A 22,380-nucleotide genomic window follows, 5' to 3' on the forward strand; every position below is an offset into this window, starting at 1 on the left:
GAAACAATGAAGAGGGGAGAAAAATGGTCAGGAAGGAAGGCATAAAGAGAGGGCTAAGAGGGAGGCATTGATCATCAGTGTACTTCGAAAAAGCAAAGTGCTGAAAGGCAAGGAGACTGGGGGAGGGGACTCCTCAGGGGAGTCATGGAAACAAAAAGACGAGGAGGAAATAGGGATGTGGGAAAACAGAACAGTTCAACCCCAACTGCATGCAAGCTGGCAGCTACAGAAGCATTTTCACTTATAAACATCACCACTCCTCTGAAACTTATATCTCATTCCTTCCTTCATAGAGGATGCCAGACACAGTGCCCACAGCTACAATGGTAGAAATATATTCTCTTCCAGAAAATGACAGTTGTGACCTATAGTGCTGCTAATATTGTATATTTGCTGCTAATGTATAATGCTGCTATTGTATATAATATTGAATAGTGCTGCTAATGTTGTATATTTATGTTGTTCGCCCCACAGAGCCCTTTAGGGGTAGGGCGGTATATAAAACTCAATAATAAATAAAATAAATAAATAAAATAATCAAACAGGTCTCTCAAAATCACCTACTGCCCACTACAGACAAAAGAATCTGCCTTTCTGAAAATTCCTGAAATGGTGTTTTCTGTTCACAATAAAACAGGAGTGCAGGAATCGCTGAGCCAGGTTCAGACAGCAAAGAAACAATTGAGAAGTTTAAAAGACAAACAGGCAAAATCAGCCATGAGAAGGTGAAAAGAGAAGCATGCAGAGGCTGAATTCAAATACACATTCTACAGAGGAGCCAAATAACTGCAGATGGTTTGTAATACCAGATGGGAGCTTGGTGGGCTATGTTTCTGGAAGGAGGGCGGGGGGGGGGGGATCTGCATAAAATGCTGACAGACAGAAGGCAGTATTTCAAACCTAACTGGAGTGAGAATTCCAGGTTCAAACCTCTTCTTTACTGCGGAAGCTCACTGTGTGACCATGAGCCAGTCATTCACTCTCTGCCTATTTTACCTCACAGGGATGTGTGGAGGACAAAATGAAGAAGAGAAAAATGTAGGTTGCTTTGAGAAAGGTGAGTTATATAGATATAGCAAATAATATAACATTTTAGATATTTCTCACTATAGTATGTGAATGCCTTCTTTCAGGAACAGTTATTTTTCTCTCGTATCATGATGCTAGAAATTGTTCTGGGTCACTTTACTGCGAGAGTCAAACCTCTTTAATGCAGGCATTGTCCAGAGACTGTTCTTTTTACCTCTTTTAGTACTATCAGTGAGGAAATACATTTTCTCAGATCCTACTCCTACACTTTAACTGCTACACCATCCTGGCTCTAGGACAGTAATGGCAAACCTTTTAGAGTGCCCAAACTGCGACCCAAAACCCACTTATTTATTACAAAGTGCCAACACTTGGCCAGGGGGGCAGGGTGAGTACAACAAGGGAATTTAAGCCCAAACTTTGCTTGTGATCTTCAGAATCCTCAATTACTGTTCCTGGTCTTTAGTATTCCCAATAAAGGCTAGTATAGTTAATATCTACAGGTTCTTTATTTTGGACTAAATTTTGACAGCCTCATACAAATTCAGGTGCAAAAGGAGAGTTTTCAGACATTACTGATTGCAAGGGAGAGAAAACAACACAGACACACACACATAACTCGTTGCAGTCACCGATAACATGAACTCAAACATCAGCCTCTTTAAAACAACTCCCTCCTTCCCGATCTCTGAAAGAGTTTTCCATTTCCTAACATCACCTCAGCCCACAGAGGTGGTTGAGGGTGGAGGAAGAAGGGAAGACTTCCCCCACCACCCACAGATTCTTTCTTCCACTTTCCCCAGAAATCTGCGAAACTGAATCCTTTTCAAACTTCCAGGCAAGACTGCAAACTGGCAGGGAGGAAGAGCACACTGCAAAATTGATACCAAAACCTGAATCTCAAGCAGATTGCAGAGTAGTTAGCAGCATAAGCCATTGACATAGACCCACCACCACCAGCAGCAGCAGCAGCAGCAGCAGCAGCAAGCTGCTAACCTGCTGCAATCTGGGTGTTGAAAGTTGCAGAAGAGTGAGGGATCCAGGGATGCTTTTTTATGTGCAGGGAGGATGCACTTTTCCCAGGCAGCGCATCGAGGGCGAAGGCATGGCTCCACTTGCTAGGCAGCCTTGCCCTCTGCTCACTTGGCTGGCTGCCCCCTCACCTGTCCACTGGCACGGATCAGAGGAAGCCACTGGAGTGAACCCAGCAGATGACTTGCTTTTGCAGAAGGGCTCCTCCGGGCAAGATCCGGACTTTTTCGCAGGGCAGGAGGTCTCCCTGCAAAACTGAGTTCGTGGATCTTGCTGAGCGCCAGGAGCCTAGGACCTTGCAAGATCTCTCCTTCCCACCCTGGGCTCCCAGGCACTAAAAGCCCCATTGCTCTCTCTCCCAGGGGAGGGGGGCCTTAACAAATGGTTCACACCAATAGGTGCGAACCGTCTGCATCCCACCACTGTGCCCGGGCTGCCACTTCTTAACCCTACCCCCAGCCTGTGCAGCGTGACTCCCAATGCGTCTGCCGGCAGCAGCTCTGGTGGGGCGAGGGGGGAAGGGGGAGATGACAGTGCGCATGCCCACAGATAGGTTCGCCACCACGGCTCTAGGAAAATCAGAAACTGGGAAGGGGGTATAGAAAACTAGTCTATTGTGGCGACAGGACTTCATGATCAAGGTGTGTGTGTGTTGTCTTTCACTTGGGTGCAAATGGAGGTGTGTTCAAACATACGTTTTAACTGTACTTGATTAAGCTTCGATTTAGAGATATGCAAGTGCTAGAGATTCAGCAGTGAAAGATGTCCTTCATACCCACTAGACAAGATTTCAGTCAAGAGTGCATGATAGAGGACAAACATGGAAGAAAGTGTACGATCCCAGCAAACAATTTGTAACTATGCATACTGCAGACAATCCTGTTTAATAAGAGGCTGTCCAAGTGTTGTCTTACAATGCTTTCTAGGCCCCAATCCAAACACCAATAATCTGTTCCACAGGTGAATGTGCAGAGATCATTGAACAACCCACAGACAGTGTGCCAATCTGTAGACTGTAATATTACTCCCACACTGGCATTACAAGAAAAATAGAGCACCTCTTACATCCTCCTGAAGCCCCATGGTTTTGGGGTTTTTTTAAAGAAAAAGAGCAACTTTCCTGTATCCCTGTCTTCCAAAATGGTACTGAGATGTTGGCTACAGGGAAAGAAGGCAACACCTATCTCAGGATTCTACCTCTGTGATGTAGTATTTGGGAGATCCAGGTTGAACCCACTCTCTGCCATGAAAGCTGGCTAAGGAACCTTAGGCTGATAATGTGCCTTTAGCCTAGCCTAGGGTTTTTAATATAAAATGGAGAAGAGACATTGTAAGCTATTTTGGGTCCACATTGGGCAGAAAGGCAGGACACCAATTAAGTAAACAAGTTAATCTGGAGGAACAGGTTGTTGACTACTTGTCCCAATTAATCCCATAATCTATAGAGCCCCTCAGAAATCTGCCCTTTTTTTCTTGAGAGTATGTAAAAAATCAAGCAAATGCCATTTGCTATCTCTGGTAAACAGATCCATTAGTACAGGCCTCTTGAAACATGACACATACAAGAGAAGAAGCTGGCAACATATGACAAAGCCAGAAGGATGTGGATCACTACCTTCTCCCTTTTGCTAAATGTCATTTCCTTGTTTGTCCCCAGAATGCAATGTTTAGGTTTCCTTATTGCTTTATTTCAATTCTTATTCCTATCAGCCATGTACTTAAGTTGCTCAGCTGACTTTCTTTCTAGCCAACAGTGTTAGCTCTTAAATACATTACTGTATTTTCTTCCATTGGCTTGGCTTCTTTGCACACAAAATAGCCACCCTGCCTAACAAATCTCACCTTGAAACAAGAACCATTTGGGATTCTGAGCATGTACTGCGTTTCACTGATAGTTTACAACTTCTTCCCTCCCTCTTAATTTTAATTGTTCTGTTGTACTGCTTGACGCAATTGCCTACAGACAGAATTATGAATGTCTGTTGAAGAATATCTGGTGTCCAACTGGACTCTGCCCACTAGTTCTCATGTTTCAAACAGATCAATAGCTGGGTTACAATTTTTTGCATTTCTGGTATTGCTCCCAGACAGTCAAACTGTACTTGCAGAGCTCAGTCTGCCTGAATCACATAACTGAGGTGAACCAGTTTCCTAGTAAAGAGAGCTATGGATCAGATGGATCAGCATTGGGTTTTTCCCTCCATCTGAACAACACTTTTGTTATTCTTCTGGTTTGGATTATTTGTTCTAGCAAATACAGCACATTCCTCATCTTGCAATGGCACCACGCTGCTTGAAAGGAGAATGTGAAATCCTTTCAGCTGAGTCATTAACTCTCAAGCTGGCACTGTCCTAAAAGAGCACTCTCCTCCCTTTTCTCCTGTTACAAGCATATTTAATGGCCAGCTGTACCATGCTAGAGGAGCTGATGAGATATAATTTCTCATGGGACTGTACCATTTCCATTTTTTGAGGTGGTGTATTGTATGTGGAGTTGAGTTAGAAAGACACTCAACTCCACATAAAATGCACCACCTAAAAAAGAAGGTATTCAAGCTAACTTTTCAATATCAGTTTCAATTAACTACATTGATTTGGAGAGGGACAAACATTTTCAAGTGAATTAAGCCTGTATTCATCAAAATTAACTCCAAGAACCAACAGTACCAAGAACCAAGCTTCTTTTGCATGGGCCAACAGTGCATCAGCATTCTCCAGAAATTCTGTGGAATGCTGAATCTCTGAAGACCACAGAGGAAGAAACTGCTCACAAAAAATATTTAAGCAGACTGCTAATACCCAGGGGTGGAGTTTTACCACAAGGGCTCGTTTTTATATGTAAGCAATGTGCTGGAATGCACTTCTTTAAGCATTCTGCATGTGGCCAGCACAGGCTAAATTCCATTGGGGAAGATTTTCAGAATCAATCATACTCTGGGTTGCTTGAGTTTAAGTGCTAGGATGTGGCAATCTCTTAGTTGCAGTGAAAGACGATCATTTTATGGGCCAAATAGTGGATGTAATTTAGCTATCATGAAACCTTTCAGATGCTCCCAAGGTCAGCAGAAATGCTGGCTCCTATTCATGAACAAATCCTTTTTGTGACTTACTGGGGCTGGAAGGGCTTCAGGCATGATCTATTTTCCTAGGTTCCTGATAAACCAAAACTGGAAGATGAAGTCAACCCAGTGTATGGATCACTGTAATAATATTAGTTTCAGTGAGGCTTTAATTTTTGTTTCTTTTTGAAAGCTCGTGAGTCTTTATTTAAACTGTAGCTGATGCTGAGCAGAACAACGGCTGTGTCATTGGTTATTCACAGTATTTGGACCAGACTACATAGCATGGTGATGACCGACGGAGCAGAATTCAGATCATGTCAAACAGCTGCAAAACAGAAAAATGAAGGGCAATTGCAAATACAAAACAAGGGTAGAGCTCTTGGAGCACCTTCCCTATGATGAAAAGGCTCTGGGACTTCTCATTTTAGAAAAGAAATTACTAAGGCGGATTCCGCATGGGCCAAAAACAGTGGTGTGAAAACGGTGCAAAATGGTTTAAAACGGTGTAAAAGGATTTATACCATTTTCACACTGCTGTTTTTGACCCATGCGGAATCCACCTAAGATGAGAAGTGGTAGAATTTTATAAAATTATGCTCGGGATGGAGAGAGTTGAGGAGAACTTTTTCTCCCTCTCCCAAAATACTGGAACTAGATGGCATCCAATGAAGCGGATGGGCATCTGTTGCCTTGAAAACTCCATGAGATCAGTTGTGACTTGACAGTACACAATTATTATTAACATAATCAGCCTATGATTATAACATAGCATGGCCATGACCAAGAGAAGTAAAAAGGGTTCATTTTAATACTGGCAAGAGCATTTTCTAAGTGTTTATGCCACAGGCAAGGGCCACCTGCCATGTATAATTCCCACTGCAGCCTGAGAGCAACTACATGACACAGTTGCTCTCATAGCAGGAAGACCCTGCTGCAACTATCAGAACAAAAAATTCCAGCCAATTGTACTGCCAGGAAGAAACGGAGTATCATCTGTCCCACATATCATAATGCTTGTTAGACTTGTTGTTTGCCAGCTGGCTTAATCAATTTCTGTTTGATTCATGTTCTAGCTTTATCCCTTGTGAACACATGTACTTCTTGTGGCTATAGAATGCCCTCAAGTACCTTATATGTAAATTGCTATTAGATGTCCTCACCTGAAAAAGGTAACAGCTTGTTCAAGAGATTGGTTCTCTTCAAATAGCTAAATAGAGAGAGAAATGGATTGCAGGAAAACATTATCTGAATTTAATTACTGCCAAGGCATGGAAATGTACACTATTATAGCTCAACTACGAAAAGGCAAGAAAAGCAGCAATAAAACTAAAACTATCTGGGAAAAATGGTTATCTGCTTTGTTCTCAGCATTCATCAGCCTAAACATCAAATATTTTGGATCAACTAAATCAGCCTGGCAGTTGCCCAATAACAGAGCAAGTTATTATTTCCAAGTAAAAAGCTTGCCAGACCAACTGCTCAAGCCGTGCCGTGACACATGGGTATGTATAGGCTGGATGGCCAACAAGAACATCTTGGGCTGCTGAACAGTTTGCACTTCTCTGCAATGTAGACAGACCTGTTTTATCTTCTAACAAAATGCTGGGAATATTGCAGCCCATTTCATCAATAAAGTGAGATGTTACCCATTTAACTTCAACTTTCCTCTTTTTCCTACCCAAAAAACAAAGTTGGCCAAGGTGACAAGTAGCTAATATGTAGAACAGGGGAGTCTAACTCTGGCGCCCCAGATGTTCATGGACTATGATTCCCATCAGCCCTGGAATCATAGTCCATGAGCATCTGGGGTGCCGGAATTGGACATCCCTGATGTAGAATATTGAGACTCTTGTCTGCTCTGAAATGTCTATCGAATAAATCAGTCTTGAAAACATTTACTTGGAAGTAAATTTAGCAGAGCTTACTTCCAATCAAGTATACAGAGGACAGCTGTTCAAGTTGTTGCTCATCTAAGTCAGAAATGAAATCTCATCTGTAACAATGCTTGCGTATAACAAATTTAGCCTGATAAAGCAACTAAGATTTACTGTAAGTAGTGATTACATTTCAATCAAATCCCAGCTGTGTTTTACAGTGTATTCAAGTATATATTTGTGCTACAAACAGTCATTGGATGGAAGCTGGAATATAAAGAGCAATCATCTTCATGGTTTACCCTAAATAGCATATCATATGCTGAACTATGACAAGGGGATAGGGAGATTGGTTCCACTGGAAGAGAGTGAAGGGTGTTAATAGTTCCTTCTCCTTTACGCCCTTAATGTTAATAGAAATGTAGCACCCCCTAGCGTTTTTTGTTCAAATGAAAAAAAAAATCATTGAGGAACAGGGAATGCACTGTTTACAAGTTCCTGAATTATTAGTTCAAAGGAGAATTGTCCTGCCACATATACTTAAGGAACCAGTTCATATGTTTTCTGTGTAATAACACATTACTGACGCCATGAGTTATATTTGTAAAACAGGGCAATGTGAGATAACTTTCCATAAAACCTAGGAGAGATCCCATCAGAAACTGTTTAAGCCAGGGGTATCCAACTCTGGCGCTTCAGATGTTCATGGACGACAATTCCCATCAGCCCCTGTTGATGGGAATTGTAGTCCATGAACATCTGAAGCGCCAGAGTTGGACACCCCTGGTTTAAGCAGTGTCTCTGGGCAAACCTCCATAACTTGTGGCCTACAAATTTTGTCTAGGATTTGGCTAAATCTATAGGAAAAGAGTCGCAAAACATGTCTTTTTTGTACCAGCAGACACATAGGGAAAAACTGATTTGTCAGACTGAATTATAGTAGATGAAACATATTAATGACCATTGCTATTTGACGTTTCTTTTGTTTCAAGAGGCTCTAGTTGTTTTTCAAAGCATAAAAAATTATATTCATGCCCCTATTCAGAGGGCTTATAGTCGGAGTGGGAGGGATTAAACAGGGAACAAAAGGGTGTTTAAAGTCTGGCCAACAATTAAGCCAGGGTCAGGAAAGGGGCAACATGCGATGATGTAAAAGAGGTTGTAATATAGTCCAGAAAAAAGTGGTGAAGTTTGAGGAGGTGGAGAAGACATAAAGAACATATAGTAGGGGTAAAGACTTCTAAAAAAGAAACTTATGGCGAAGCAAGAGATGTTACATGCAAATTCTAGGCAGAAATGTTTATGCCTGTTCCATACTATGCATTACACTTCATTAAATTCCTGCATATTAGAATCTGGTAACTAGTCCTTTATCCCAAGACAAGGAAATATCATGATTCAAGGTGCAAGGAAATTTTTACATTTTGACCATAGTTTATTCAAGCAAGCAATTCAAAACATGCCCATGTTGCTCCTTTGGCTTAGTGTGATAGCCCTACAAGTCCAAATTGATGGAGTCCTATGGATGGAGAGCTACCTATTTTGTCAGAACAGGGATAGCCACACTCTGGGCAGGTTACTAGCTAACCAGTCTGAAGTAAAGTTTGGAGAGCAGAGAGTACACCTCAAAGTACAACAGGTGAAGGAGCTGGATTACACTCAGCCTTTGCAGACTCCTATGCAAATTCCGTCTTTATATGCTGGACTTGGATGATTCAGTCACAACATGGAGAAGGCAATTGTGTCAGTGATTCCTATAAAACCAACTTTCAAACTGCAGTGTCCCAGAATCTGAAGAGCTGCATGTTAGCAATAACAGTATACTAGAGTGGGAGTAATTAGAAGACATGGTAATTTCAAAACAAGAATGTTTTCTTGAGTAAATATATCTGGATATTTACAAGAAACAAAAAGCCGCTCATCAAAAAAGTAATCAGGAAAGTGTTTTAGCTTGACTCACAGAAGCAAAATATTATCTGTAATATATATATATATACTTCAAAAGGAAATACAGGATTGAATAAATGAATCTGCCTCTACATACTGGAGGCAACAAACTGCATTTACAAACTATTTGGAAATTAGACACATTAAATTTAGCAGAACTTACTTCTGAGAAGCCATGTTTAGCAACCAGATAAGTGAACAACACAATTAATTTGTCAAGTAGGCCCCAGAACACAGTTCACCTCTCACTATTTAATCGAGACATGCAATTTTTTACACAATGAAAATGGAGTTAGTTAGTTAATAAATATGTCTTCTATTTAGTTAAAATATTTGTAACCAACATTCTTTGTTTAAAGACACCCAGGGGTTATTATTGAACCATTAAGATGAACATGCAAATGTTGGTCTTATAATTTTAAGACTTCTTTGATGATTTTTTAAAAATAGTCCAGGTTTTAAAAGAAATTTAATAAAACAGATGCAGGCTATTTTGAAAAAGAAACTAAGGCAATTTCTCCAGCAACAAAAGCCAGGCAGACGCCTATATCTGTTCTCACTGCCTGTACTGAATTATCAGTAAGAAACCCTTAATTTCAAACTTCCTTATTAGGCAATGTATCTCATAAATCATATTTCCATGTCATTCTGCAATCACACAATATGGGCAAATTCAGGATTTGCATTTAGAGTGAATTTGCAGATATAGCCAGTATATATATGTTTACATTTTTATATTGTACATGATCTTTTCCCTTTGCTTCCTTCATCAGCTAATCTCTGTGCTGAGTAAAGGAGCTATGATTATCTAATCTAGAAAGAGTACAGAATAGAGTGGCTAAAAAGTTACATCCAACCACAATCCTGTTGCAAAGATCAGGAGGACCTCACAGTATCAGTACTGAGCAGGAAGATGAAAAAAGAATTCTATCCATTTTAATTCCCCTACTCCCTCACCTATTAGTTTTGAAGTTTGGGCTTATTTCAGTTTTTCTGAGTAAATTTCGGTGTATATATTCTTTCCACTCAGATTACCACAATGAAAATACATGGCCTGTTCAGTACAATGCTTTATAGTCTCCTAATAATGGCTAGGAGAATACGTTGTATGTTGGAAGCTTCCACTTCTCCTTAATCTTTCTTCTTATGCAATTTTGTATACTCCTCCTTTAACACAATGGAAAATCCCCATGTTTTTGCATTTTCAAATTACCAGTAACTTTAGTCAGAGATCAATGGCCACATCAGAAGAGAACAGACAGTTCCAATGATGATGGAGACGGAAGACTCCTTGAAGGGTAGCTACTGCTAGTAGCAGTATTGGAAGGTGACACTGAAGGAGGAGCTTTCACAGACAATGTCAGTGCCATTTCAGCTAACTGTGATTAGTGTAGCAAACCCGTCCTCGGTATGCCTGCATGCAAAAGCATGTTCCTCTTCAGTGTCAGCAGCCCATATATACACCCCAGCCTATCACACAACCAGTGCCTTGTTAAGGCTGCCACTGAGCAAGTACAAAGAGCAAAGCATCCAGTTACTTTAACTGCCCCCAAGTACTTTAACTGCCTTCTTAGAGTGTAAGAGTGGTCTTCAGCATGCGAGTGAGGTTGAAGTCAGTCTGCTTTCTTAAACACAGAGGAAGCTTTATTACTACAGATTAAACTAGAGCAGATACATGGAAAATAGAAGTCTGGCATAGCAGACACAGATCCAAGGAAAGAAAAATGAAATATATGTCAAGGTAAGTTACTTAGATCGAGCAAACACATTCCCCAAACTGCCCCATTGCAGAGGAGTCTGAGACCCCTTCCGCACATGCAGAATAATGCACTTTCAATCCACTTTCAATCCACTTTGTAGCTGGATTTTACTGAGCGAAACAGCAAAATCCACTTGTAAACAATTGTGAAAGTGGATTGAAAGTGCATTATTTTGCATGTGCGGAAGAGGCCTGAGTTCTAGCTTAGGTCACAACATTCAGGCAAGGTATTTGAACCAAGAACAAAGGAAGATTCATTATGGCTGCTTAGGTAAAAGCCCCCGCCCCACCCCCCCCTACACAGTAAAGAATCCTGCCCCTCAGTGGAGCTCTCCCTGTCAGGTAATTTGGCACATATCAGTGGTTTTATGAGTGGCATTCATCTCCTCTGTTTGGCATTTCCAGCAGAACTCAGTCACTGCCACATCACTCTTTCTTGAACAATTACACCTCCTCATTTGAAAAAAAAAATTGCAATGGTTTTGGGGTCCCTAGTTACAGCAGATAGTGTTGTGCAGAAGAAAGCAATGGTAAACAGATTATGATAATTTCCTTTCACAAAAATGCCTTCCAAGTTTGTGTCCCAGCTACAGATGCTTATGAGGAAGAAATTGAAAGCTTTTATGAAAGTGTCCAGGAAGAAATCGATCACACATCTAAACAAGATGTACTGATAATCATATGTGACTGGAACACATAAGAAGGAAACAAAGAAGAATCAAATATTGTTGGAAGATCACAACTCTAAACGCTGTGTTCGAGCAACTTGTTGTGAGTGGCAAAGTGAACTATTATAACAATCAGTGTAAAGAAATAGAAGAGAACAACAACAACCACAAAAGAACAAGAGGTCTGTTCCACAAGATCTGAGAAATCAAAAGGAAATTTAAAGCACAGTTAGGCATGCTGAAAGATCAACATGGAAATACATAAATTGAACAGGACAAAATAAAGATGGAAACAATGAACTGAAGAACTATACAGGAGAGATTAAAGGATGACAGATTCCTTCAAAGAAGTAGTTTTCGAAGAAGCGGCAGTTTAGCAAGTGAAATAGCTGCACTGACAGCAACTGGGAGAAACAAACCACCAGGAATAGATGAGATATCAATAGAGCCATTCCAAGCCACAGAAATTGAGTCCAGCAAATTCCTAACAAGAATATGCCAACAAATATGGAAAACAAAACAATGGCCCACAGACTGGAAACACTCAATTTACCTTATTTTGAAAAAGAAGACATCAAAGACTGAAACAACTATCGGACCATCGCACTAATTTCTCATGCAAGTAAAGTGATATTCAAAATCTATGGCAAAAACCAAAAAAAACTAAGAATTGGGTTTAGATCAGATCAAGCTTGAATTCTCCCTAAAACCTAAAATGACCAAACTGAGGCTATTATAGTTTGGTTCCATTATAAGAAGGCAATAATCACTAAAAAAGACAATCATGCAAGGAAAAGAGGAAGACCCAACATAATATGAATTGATTCCATTAAGGATACCATGGCCATCATTTTGAAAGACCTCAGCAAGACTGTCCATGATAGGATATTTCAGAGGTCATTAATTCATGTAGTTGCCACAAGCCAGAAACAACCTGATGACACTTAACACGCTTGCGCGCGCGCACACACGCACACACACACGCGCACACACACACACACACACAGTTAACAAAATACCACTGCAATGAAAGAGGTGGGGTAACTTCTGTGTGAGAGAAGAAGACGCATGCAATCTTATGGGCCGATCCTTATTTCCTAGCCACACAATGACGTATACACTGACCTTATCAATTAGGATGTGTGTTATGTTCACATACATGAAAACCATTACTTTTATTTTTTTTAATGGCTTGGACCAGGAGTTAATGTTGTAAATCTCTTAACGACGGTTTAAAAATTGCAGATTTATTTATTTATTTATTTATTTAGGCAGACAGTGCAGTCCCTTGCTGTCTCCTCCCTTTCCATCTCTGTCGTCTTTAACCATGATGTAGGATTATGTCTGTACTGAAGCTAATCATCGCTAAGATCAACTGGGTTCTTCTCATCTTAACAGCTTCCTCTAGTGTTCCCCACGGGTGATTAGGTATTATACTCCAAGGTTACAACCTGAATATGCCATTTGTTTCCTTACACAGGGCATCTACTCATCCCAGAAAAAAGGGATTAAATGTATGAGAAAGTACAAATGCAGTAAAATGTTATGATTAGGTTAAAAGGAAGATCACCACTTTCATGTCACCACCACCTCTAGAAGTATATTTTTGAAGAATTGTTTTACACATATTTTATAAATCTCCAAGCAAAACCACAGCTAGAATAATTATATTACAACGCAATGGCCACAATTCAACATTATAACGAACTGACATTTACATTAGACTGCACCCAATCTATTAATCTATTTAAACACATTGTCCCCAATAAGTAGGTTTACCAAGATTTTTTTTAATGTCAGAAACAGTATCTTTCATAGAAAATCAACATCATATATTAATTATGCAGCCATTCAAACAAAATAATCCTGGCCAACACTTCTCACAGTCTGAACAAAAACATTTTGGCAGAGCAAATGCATAGTCAAGTCAGGCATTTCCATTTTAAAAATCTCAAGTAGCAGGGAAAGTCCTTACAGTGCCTGAGACCCTTAAGTCCCACTGCCCATCAGAACATAAAATACCGGGCTAGATGAATCAATGGTGTGCTTCTTAAAGCGGCATCATAATGCCAGCCAAAAGGTAATGGCTTACCATCCAGACGATCAACAAGTATGCAAATTCTCTTGTGAGCAGCCCCAGTGATCATAGTAGATTATCATCATGCAGTATACATCTGTTCCAGTTCCTTTTTCAGAGACTGTTGGGAAGTGGGTTTTTATCTCCTTTTCCACAACACTATAGGGCATTCACTATAGGGCATCTTCCCCAAACTGGCTTTGCTACAAAGTTTTGGGAAAGACTGCAACAAAACGTGGATGGCTACCATAAAGGTGAATCTGCCTAGTCCTGCCAGTGTAGTTGCCATTTTCCCTGCCCAACTCCTCACAGAATCCATTTCACCCAAGCCACTAGGGGTCTCTTTTTCATCAGCAACTGAATGTTTATTATCACGATGAGTCTCTCAGGTTCTCTGAATTCCCATTTTTTGTTTTGTTTTATAGGTAGGTCTCCAGGCTCTTTTGTTGTGGAGATATGTCCAATCCAACCCAATCCCAAACCTTTATTAGGCATAAAACTGGTGTGTGTTGAGAGTGGAGATATGTCTAGGGGCTAGATTTTTCAAATGAAAGCAGAAAATTTGGAACACCTGATTCATGTATTGGTACATTATAATTATATAGTTTTTTAAAAACCCTGAAAAAACCTGATGGACACTGAGGCCACTACCAAGAGGCTAAGTGCAGGGAAAATGTAAGGAAACATGCCACATGGAAGCCCTGTTGCTGCTTTGATGTATCAGCAATACACAGCAGCAGCAGGGAACCAAACAAACCTGTCTGCATGTGGAAAACATCTATAGTTGATATAAAGTTCGTGCATCTGAGGAAGAGAGTTGTGACTCTCAAAAGCTTATGCTGGAATAAATGCTGTTAATCTTTACAGTGCCACTACAGTTCTGTTTTATTTGGGGCCTGACTAAGAAAGTGATCTACTGGGTTATTTGCAACCATTACACCATGCTGGTTTTGAGCAGAGCTTTGATTTGCATTGATTTGCATATAAATTCAGTACTCTGCTCAAAACCAGCATGGTGTAATGGTTAAGAGCAGAGGACTCTAATCTGGAGAACCAGGTTTGATTCCCCACTCATCCAATGGAAGGCAGATTTATCTGATGAACTCGGTTTATTTCTCCTCTCTTAGACATAGCCTGCTGAGTAACGTTGGGCTAGCTGCAGTTCTACCAGAACTCTCTCAGCCCCACCAGGTGTTTGTTGTCAGGAAAGGAAGGGAAGGAGTCTGGAAGCCGCTTTGAGGTTCCTTACAGGAGAGAAATGTGGGGTATAAATCCAAACTCTTCTTCTTCACAAACTGGGTTCAATCCCAATGGAAGTCAGTTTCAAGCCGTCAGCTCAAGGTTGACTTAATCTTTCATCCTTCCTAGATCAGTAAAACCGCAAAAAGTTAACCCCAACTGGGTAAGGCAATGGCCAACTACCACCATAAAACATAGAGGTGCCTAGTAAATGTCATAATGTGACATCACCCCATGGGTCAGTAATAAACTGGTGTTCATACCTTTACATTTTATCTCTACCTACAATGTGCAACTAGCAGCTAGAAGTAAAATATTTTGATGCACAACACACACACACACACCCAACTGCTTCTGCATTGCTGGAGCAAGTTATTGTTCTTCTGGTCAGCAGAAAGTCTTACAGGGTTCTTCCCCTACTAAATATTTCAAATTGATCTACAAACCATTAATCCAATGTTAACGTATCTGAACAAAACATTTTAAGTTGATTGTACTTACCCCATCATGACAACCAAATTCTTGTGAGACTTTCTTTTACAGTTCTAGAAGAAAAACTGTATTTTAGAATCCAGATTCAAGAAAATAAAGTCAACACCGCTTTGCAAAAGGTTAATTAATTGTACAAATTACATTGACACTAATTACCAGTGTGGTTTAGCTATTAATATTTTATTTTGCTTCTGTACCATCACTCTCAAAACAGAATACAATCACAGCCCTGGTCCTATATAATAAAATAATATATAAACTAAATGCCTGGGTGAAGAGAAAGGTCTTCACCATGCATCTAAACCCATAAAGGTTAGGTGCATGGAGAAACAAGGGGGAAAGCCTATTCGGGGAAAATCTGGATAAGATCCTGGTTGAGACTAAAAATAAAATAAAGTCCATGCCAAAGAGTCTTAAAGGAGAGGAAAAAATATATACTTTTATCAACCTTCTTTTCAATCCTTTCACACACTCCCTGGGAACAGAAGTTGAGCATCAACATCCTGGAGAAGCGGGAAGTCTGACATGCCATACAACAATATTTCTGCCAAAACACATGTAAACAAACTGGGTGGGTTCAGATCTTCACAGCTGCACTGCAAAGCTCATTGGATCCTGGCATGCATGAAGTCCACCTTCTGTCTGCATTGCCAAAATACATTTAGGGGATCCACAACATCTTGGGAGATTGTTGAGCAGAGACTCGAGTCTAGACAAAAACAAATGGTCTCTGAACCCCAGGGTATTCAGGCAGATCTTGGAGAAGTTCAGCTCACCCACAGTGGATCTTTGTGCATCAAACCTGAATCAACAACTACTTCTTAACTTGGTACCACCATCTGGATCTGGAGCAAATGGTCACACCGACCTCATTATGGCCTCAACAACAACTTCTATATGCCTTCCCGCCATTACCCATTATCCCCAGAAAAATAAGGAAAGAAAGGGCATTTATTCGAATAGCTCCAAAGTGGCCACCCAGACCAAGGTTTGCAGCTTTGGTGGAGTTCTCAGTTCAGGAACCATGGAGGCTTCTACCAGCCTGGAGCCTCTTTTGCCAAGGACCAGTGTGGCATTCAGACCCAGAATGGTTTTGGCTGACCACATGGTTATTGAAAGAAACAAGCTAAATGACTGTGGATAAGAACTGAAGGGCAAAGAGACCATGATCATCTACAGAGAACCACCTACTCAAAGAGTTTACAATGTCCCTTGGAAAGCTTTCCATAGATGATGTTGCCATAAGAAGCCCCCTAAAACCATGTTTTGGACAGCTCCTTTTGGACCCCCTAAACCCATGTTTTGGGCAGCTCCTTGGGTTCCTACAGGAAGGAGTGAAGCAACAGCTTAAGGCCTCCATGCTAAGATGGCAAGTAGCAGCCATCTCTACAGTCATCCCTCTCACAGCTGGGGTTCCCACTTTCACACACCTGCACATCCTCACCTTCCTCAAAAGAGTCACAATCTAATCCACCAGGATTCCACCGGTTCCCCTTGAGGCGGCTGCATGTGGTATTAACAGCTTTCACTAAGCCACCATTGAAACCACTGAGAGAGGTGTTCCTCTTGGCAATTACATCAGCCTGGAGAATTTCACAACTAAGAGTGCTTTCAGAATGAAAGGAGTTTCTAATTTTCCACAAGGACAAAGTGGTTCTGAGATCAGACCCAATGTTCATCCTGAAAGTAAATTCTTCTTTCCACGGGGCACACGACATTCATCTTCCCATGTTCTGCCTCAACCTAAAACATCAGAAGGAATAATCCTGGCATACCGTCGACCTACAGAAAGCCCTCAGAATATACCTGAGGCATATGTCTTCTATCAGACTAATGCATTTTCTCTTCATTTCATCTTCAGTAAGCATTACAAGTTAAATACCTGGGGACCTGTGGATGCAGCCATCAGACGCAGAGTGTTACAATTGGTGGGTGAAGAAACATCCCTCCCGAAGTCCTACTGATAAGCCACTTTTGGATGTCCCATACTCTAAAGATGCCCTGCCCCTCAGAATGAGAACGGGCCTTTGGATTATTCACTGTAAAGGTTCCTTCTACTCTAAATTAAGGAGGGCATCTTGCCCATTTAAAGTCTGGATTTTTTCACTGGACTGTAGCAAAGAAGTTCAAGTATGAAGAAATACAGGACATTCCTAATACACAGTTCCATCAAGGAAGGTCAAGGTGAAGGTCAAGGTGCTCACTAAGTTTTCCTCTTCTCCCATCCTATGTCACAATGCTTATTTGTCTTCCTCCTTTCTGAATAACCTTTTTTCTTAATGTTCAACTGTTTCCTGTTGATATCTTATATGTCATTATTTTGTTCTAGTTCTATTACCTTAAGGTTCTTTGGCTCAGAAAGTCTTTAAACTGAGCTCCAGGACCAACAGGATGCCAGCAAGCAAAAGTTTAGTCTTGCCTCCCAAAGGAATGGGCAGGAATAACCCATGCTCAGAAGATGTCCTCCTGCTCAGAGTGAGAATGTCTTTCCCAGCAGATTCTCTCAGGGGGATGGTACGTATATGCATACACCAACACCTCCCTCTGCTGAGGAAATCAGATAAAGCAAGCTCTGGTTTGGAAAAACTTGTCCAGAATGATATTTTTTTAGTCTTTAACGTGCCAAAAACTTTTGGTGAATTACATTTTCCTTTTATTAAAAACACGGGTAGGCAAAAAATTCTGATTGCTCAGTAGCTAGATAGAATGTTCACTGCCCATTGCTCTTTGGCTTCAATTGGTCTCTACTCCTCCATTTGATCCTCACAACAACCCTGTGAGGTAAATCAAGTGAAAGTGTGTGACTGACCCAAGGTCACCCAGAAAGTTTCCATGGCAAAGTGGAATTTTGAACGTGGGTCTCTCAGATGCTAGTTCAATATGCTAACCACTACACCACACTGGCTTTCCATACCAAAGGGTTCTGTGCTAACTAATCATTTCTACTTTGTGTAATATAAAAAATGTAGTCACACGTGAAGAACAAGTAAGTGGTGATAATATATTGCTTGAATCCCACAAAGGATTTCCACTGGGGGGCAGAAGAGGGAGATTTTCTCCAGTTCTCTCCTCTTGTAGTAGACCTCCCACCCCTCACCTCCCCAGAACTATTCCAGGGAGTCCTGTGCTGTCCCTCAGGATCAGCATTTTAGAGGGATATTTTTGGGCTGCAGCAGGAAGATGAGAAACTTCTGTAGACAGAAATTCCTTCTGTCCCTTTAATACAGGCTGAATGTGTGAAAATGGGCAGCTGAAGCTTTCCATGGCATAGAATAAAGAGCATAATCTGATAAATAATAGCTCCTTATGCCTCTTTCAAAGGTACAGATTTTTTTCCTTACTGCTGGCAACCCTACTTGTTGAATTGACACTACAAATATTTAATATTTATTGCCCATCTTCAATAGTTTTAGGTCTGTGAGCAACCTGGAAGACTGTGTGAGGTCTTAAAAACCTATACCGTATATACTCATGTATAAGTCGAATTTTTCAGCACATTTTTAATGCTGAAAAAGCTCCCCTCGACTTATATGCGGGTTATTAATTTTTTTGTGTGTTTTTACTTTGCCGGCCAGCAGGGGGCGCAGTTTTTATGCTAGCGGCACCAAAATATCAGGGTACCCTCAGAAGACACTCCTGATGATACCAGCCAAGTTTGGTAAAGTTTGGTTCAGGGGGTCCAAAGTTATGGACCCCCGAAGGAGGTGCCCCCATTCCCCATTGTTTTCAATGGGAGCTATTAGTAGATGGGGCTACCCTTTTGAGGGTCCATAACTTTGGACCCTCTGAACCAAACTGCACCAAACCTGGCTGGTCTCATCAGGAGAGTCTCTTTATGATACCAGCCAGGTTTGGTGAAGTTTGGGTCAGGGGATCCAAAGTTATTGACTTCCCAAAAAGGATGCCCCTATCCCCCCATTAAGTTTACGATGGAAGCTAATAGTAGATTTTCCATTTCTGATAACATCCCTCTTAAAAATCTAAAGTTGGGTTAAGCATTTGGACATACAGATGATGATGAGGAATCCAGTTTTGGAGGATTCTTTTAACTCTTGTGTTTTAGCTTGGCTAAGCTGGTTGAGCTTCTTCAAGGTTTTTGCACTTTTAAAGTTAGCTGCTGATACTCATATTGTTCTCTTGTCAATCTCTTTCCACTTACAGAGCCAGTTTACTGTTTTTTTCTTGAAATAAATATTCAAAAACATTTAACCTACTGATGCCTCAATTGATGTAATTTTATTGGCATCTATTTTTATTTTTGAAATTTACCAGCAGCTGCTGCATTTCCCACCCTCGACTTATACACGAGTCAATAAGTTTTCCCAGTTTTTTGTCGTAAAATTAGGTGCCTCGACTTATATGCGGGTCGACTTATACGCGAGTATATACGGTATGCCCTGAGGGGAGAGCAGGAACAATTCTGAATACAACCTTGAGACTGATACAATTAGTAGGAGGGAGGCTCTCCTCCAGATATGGGTTCCTTGAGAGGAATTCAATTTACACCAACAAGTCTGGCCTTCTTGCGCCTTTAAAACAGCTGACTGGTAAACAGGCATGAGTAAGTAAAGTTCTTCATGGCAGGGTAATTAACATTATTTGGCTGTTAATTGGCACAACTAAAAAGTTAGTTTAAAAGTTGGTAACACTAGTTTATTGGGGGGTACTGGGGCACAAACTCTTGTGAGCTGGTGTTGGCTTTGTCAGAGGTTGTTTTGTTTCACTTTTCAAAGGAAAGATCCTGGTGTTTACATATCTCTGCACTGTGGCAAAGTAGAATTACTTCTGCAACAAGGTGTCAGTGCAAACTGTTGGCTTTAAGCTTAGGTTCAAAAGACCACAATGCCCTAATGCAGTGGTTCTCAACCTGGGGGTCAGGGCCCCTTTGGGGGTCGAACGACCCCTTCATAGGGGTCGCCTAAGACTCTCTGCATCAGTGTTCACCATCTGTAAAATAGATACATATTAGGGTTAGGGGTCACCACAACATGAGGAACTGTATTAAAGGGTCGTGGCATTAGGAAGGTTGAGAACTACTGCCCTAATGGACACTGGCCCATAAAGCCCAGTGCTGTGTAGCAATCAGAGTTTCATGAATCTTGGAGATTTTGGTTCAAATCTCCACTCTCTCGTGTAGCTCACTGGGTCAACCACAAGTCTAGTACATTTTTATCCCATCCTTTTACTACAACTTAGTTCTCTTTTTCCTCAAAACCACTCTGAGATAGACAACAATGAGAATGTCCAACATAGCCACAGGCACCTAGCAAGTTTCATGGCATATTGGGGAATTTCAGTCAGGCCTTCTCAAGCCTGTTTTCTCAGTTTGATCTGCCTTTCAGGGGTATTGTGAGTATGTGGGAACCACCACCCTGCTTGTAGAGACATAGATTCAACATTCCAGGAGGTCTTTCCAGATGTCTTAATAGTAACTGATATTCATACAGCATTTTTCCCACAGTATTTTCATAATCCTAACAGCAATCTTGTGAGTATCAGAGGCTAAGCTAATTAGAGCTGACCAGCATTTAAACCAAAGGAGAGTTCTGATCTTCACACCTTATATATACTTTTTTGTGTGTAAAAAAATGTCATGGGAAAGAATCCCCACATAGTATTAGGAACGAAAAACTTTTATTCCCGCCTCTCCAGCATGGGTACTCAGAAATAAATTCTACAAATGGTGCTTCAGAGGTTTCAACGTTGGCGATCATTCCATATTTTACAGCTGTTCGGTTGTATGCCAATTTAAATAATTTATGTTGAGTCATAAATTTACACCGCAGTTGGAGCACCTGGGCGACTATCCTTGGGGAACAAACAGGAGGGATACGAACTGTTCTATCCTCATGGGACCCGGGCTCAGCGCAAACGTGCACAAGGGGCACTTCCGCACATGCAGAATAACGTACTTGCAATGCACTTTACCAATTGTTTGCAAGTGGGTTTTGCTATTTCACACAGTAAAATCCAGCTGCAAAGTGCATTGAAAGTGCATTTTTTTCTGCACGTGCCAAAGTGTCCAAAGACTGCAAGCAGAAGCTCTGGCGCACCTACTCGGAAGTAAAACCCGCCCAAATCAGTAAAGCTCACTTTTGAGTAAAACACGTTCTCACCATTCGGCTGCACGTCAGAGAAAGGGCAGATTATTTTTTTATTTATTGCAAATAAAGTACACGGAGCGCTATTCTAGAAGCCACCCTTCCCCTCCATACCTGCTGCTCGCTCTTCCCAGTAAAAATCCTCCGAAGCGGCTATGCGGTTTGTCTCTACCACAGGCACAAAAGACTCCGAGTGGACAGGCTCTCGAAGCCCCGCCTCAGGGCTCCCCTGACTGGTCGGATGCCCTTGCCACTCACACAGCTCCCAAACAGCCGTTGCGAACGTTGACTACCTCTCCCCCGCCCCGCGAAAAACCTCGCCTCCCACCGAGCGCAGTGATTAGCCGCGGCAGCCGTCCGTCACACCTCCCTGCACGACGATTGGCCCAGCTTTGCGAAAGAAGGCGTTGCTGGGAAGGAGGAGGGAAGTCGGCCGTGTTTACTGGGCGTGAGGGAAAGGCGACGGTTGGGGAAGAAGTAACGAGAACTGCGCTTGGTCCTTCCACACCCACCCTTCAACTTTGGCCCTTCCTCAGAAGCCTCTGCCGGCACCGACATGGGGCTCCGGAAGAAGAATAAGAGCCCCCCAGTACTGAGCCACGAGTTCGTCATCCAGAACCACGCGGACGCCGTGTCTTGCCTCGCCCTCTGCCTCCTCCTGGGGCTCATGTTCGAGGTACCTCGCGGGGGAGGGGAAGTAAAGAGAGGGTGTGGGCGGAGCCAGCAGCAGCGCGCGCTCCTTGGTTGGGCCACGCCCCTTTCTCGCACTCTTGCCCTTTTCTCCCACGCGCCTCTGCATCCCTTCCTGGGAGCTCGGGCTCTTCCTGTAGCGAGCTCTTTTGCTGTAATTCTCAATGTGCCGTTTCCGCCCTTCTTATTCTGTGCTGGGAAGACAACTTATGCTCAGCGAGGCCTACTTTTGCACGTCCTACACCTTTTCTATCCCCAAATTCCTGCAGCACTCTTCTGATTGCATAGGTGATGGAGCAAGCAAGGTAAAAGAGCATCCTACAGCCATCTGACGGTACTATTATGAGACCAAGTGTTAGACGTCGATAGTCTGCCATTGCCATCCTAGAGCTGAGAGGAAATTGAAAACC

The 22,380-nt window shown here is 41.7% G+C and overlaps 1 protein-coding gene across 1 annotated transcript in view; it reads left to right on the forward strand.

Moving 5' to 3' along the window:
- The first annotated feature begins 21,707 nt into the window (after positions 1 to 21,707).
- LOC125433183 (translocating chain-associated membrane protein 1-like) overlaps positions 21,708 to 22,380 on the forward strand; it is a 29,106-nt gene continuing 28,433 nt past the window's right edge. Inside the window, exon 1 of the mRNA XM_048497614.1 lies at positions 21,708 to 21,956. Within this exon, the coding sequence (XP_048353571.1) occupies positions 21,837 to 21,956 (120 nt within the window). The 5' untranslated portion in view covers positions 21,708 to 21,836. The remainder of the gene's footprint in view (positions 21,957 to 22,380) is intronic.

This window comes from Sphaerodactylus townsendi, linkage group LG05, assembly GCF_021028975.2.
Source record: "Sphaerodactylus townsendi isolate TG3544 linkage group LG05, MPM_Stown_v2.3, whole genome shotgun sequence".
In the NCBI taxonomy this organism is placed as follows: Eukaryota; Metazoa; Chordata; class Lepidosauria; order Squamata; family Sphaerodactylidae; genus Sphaerodactylus; species Sphaerodactylus townsendi.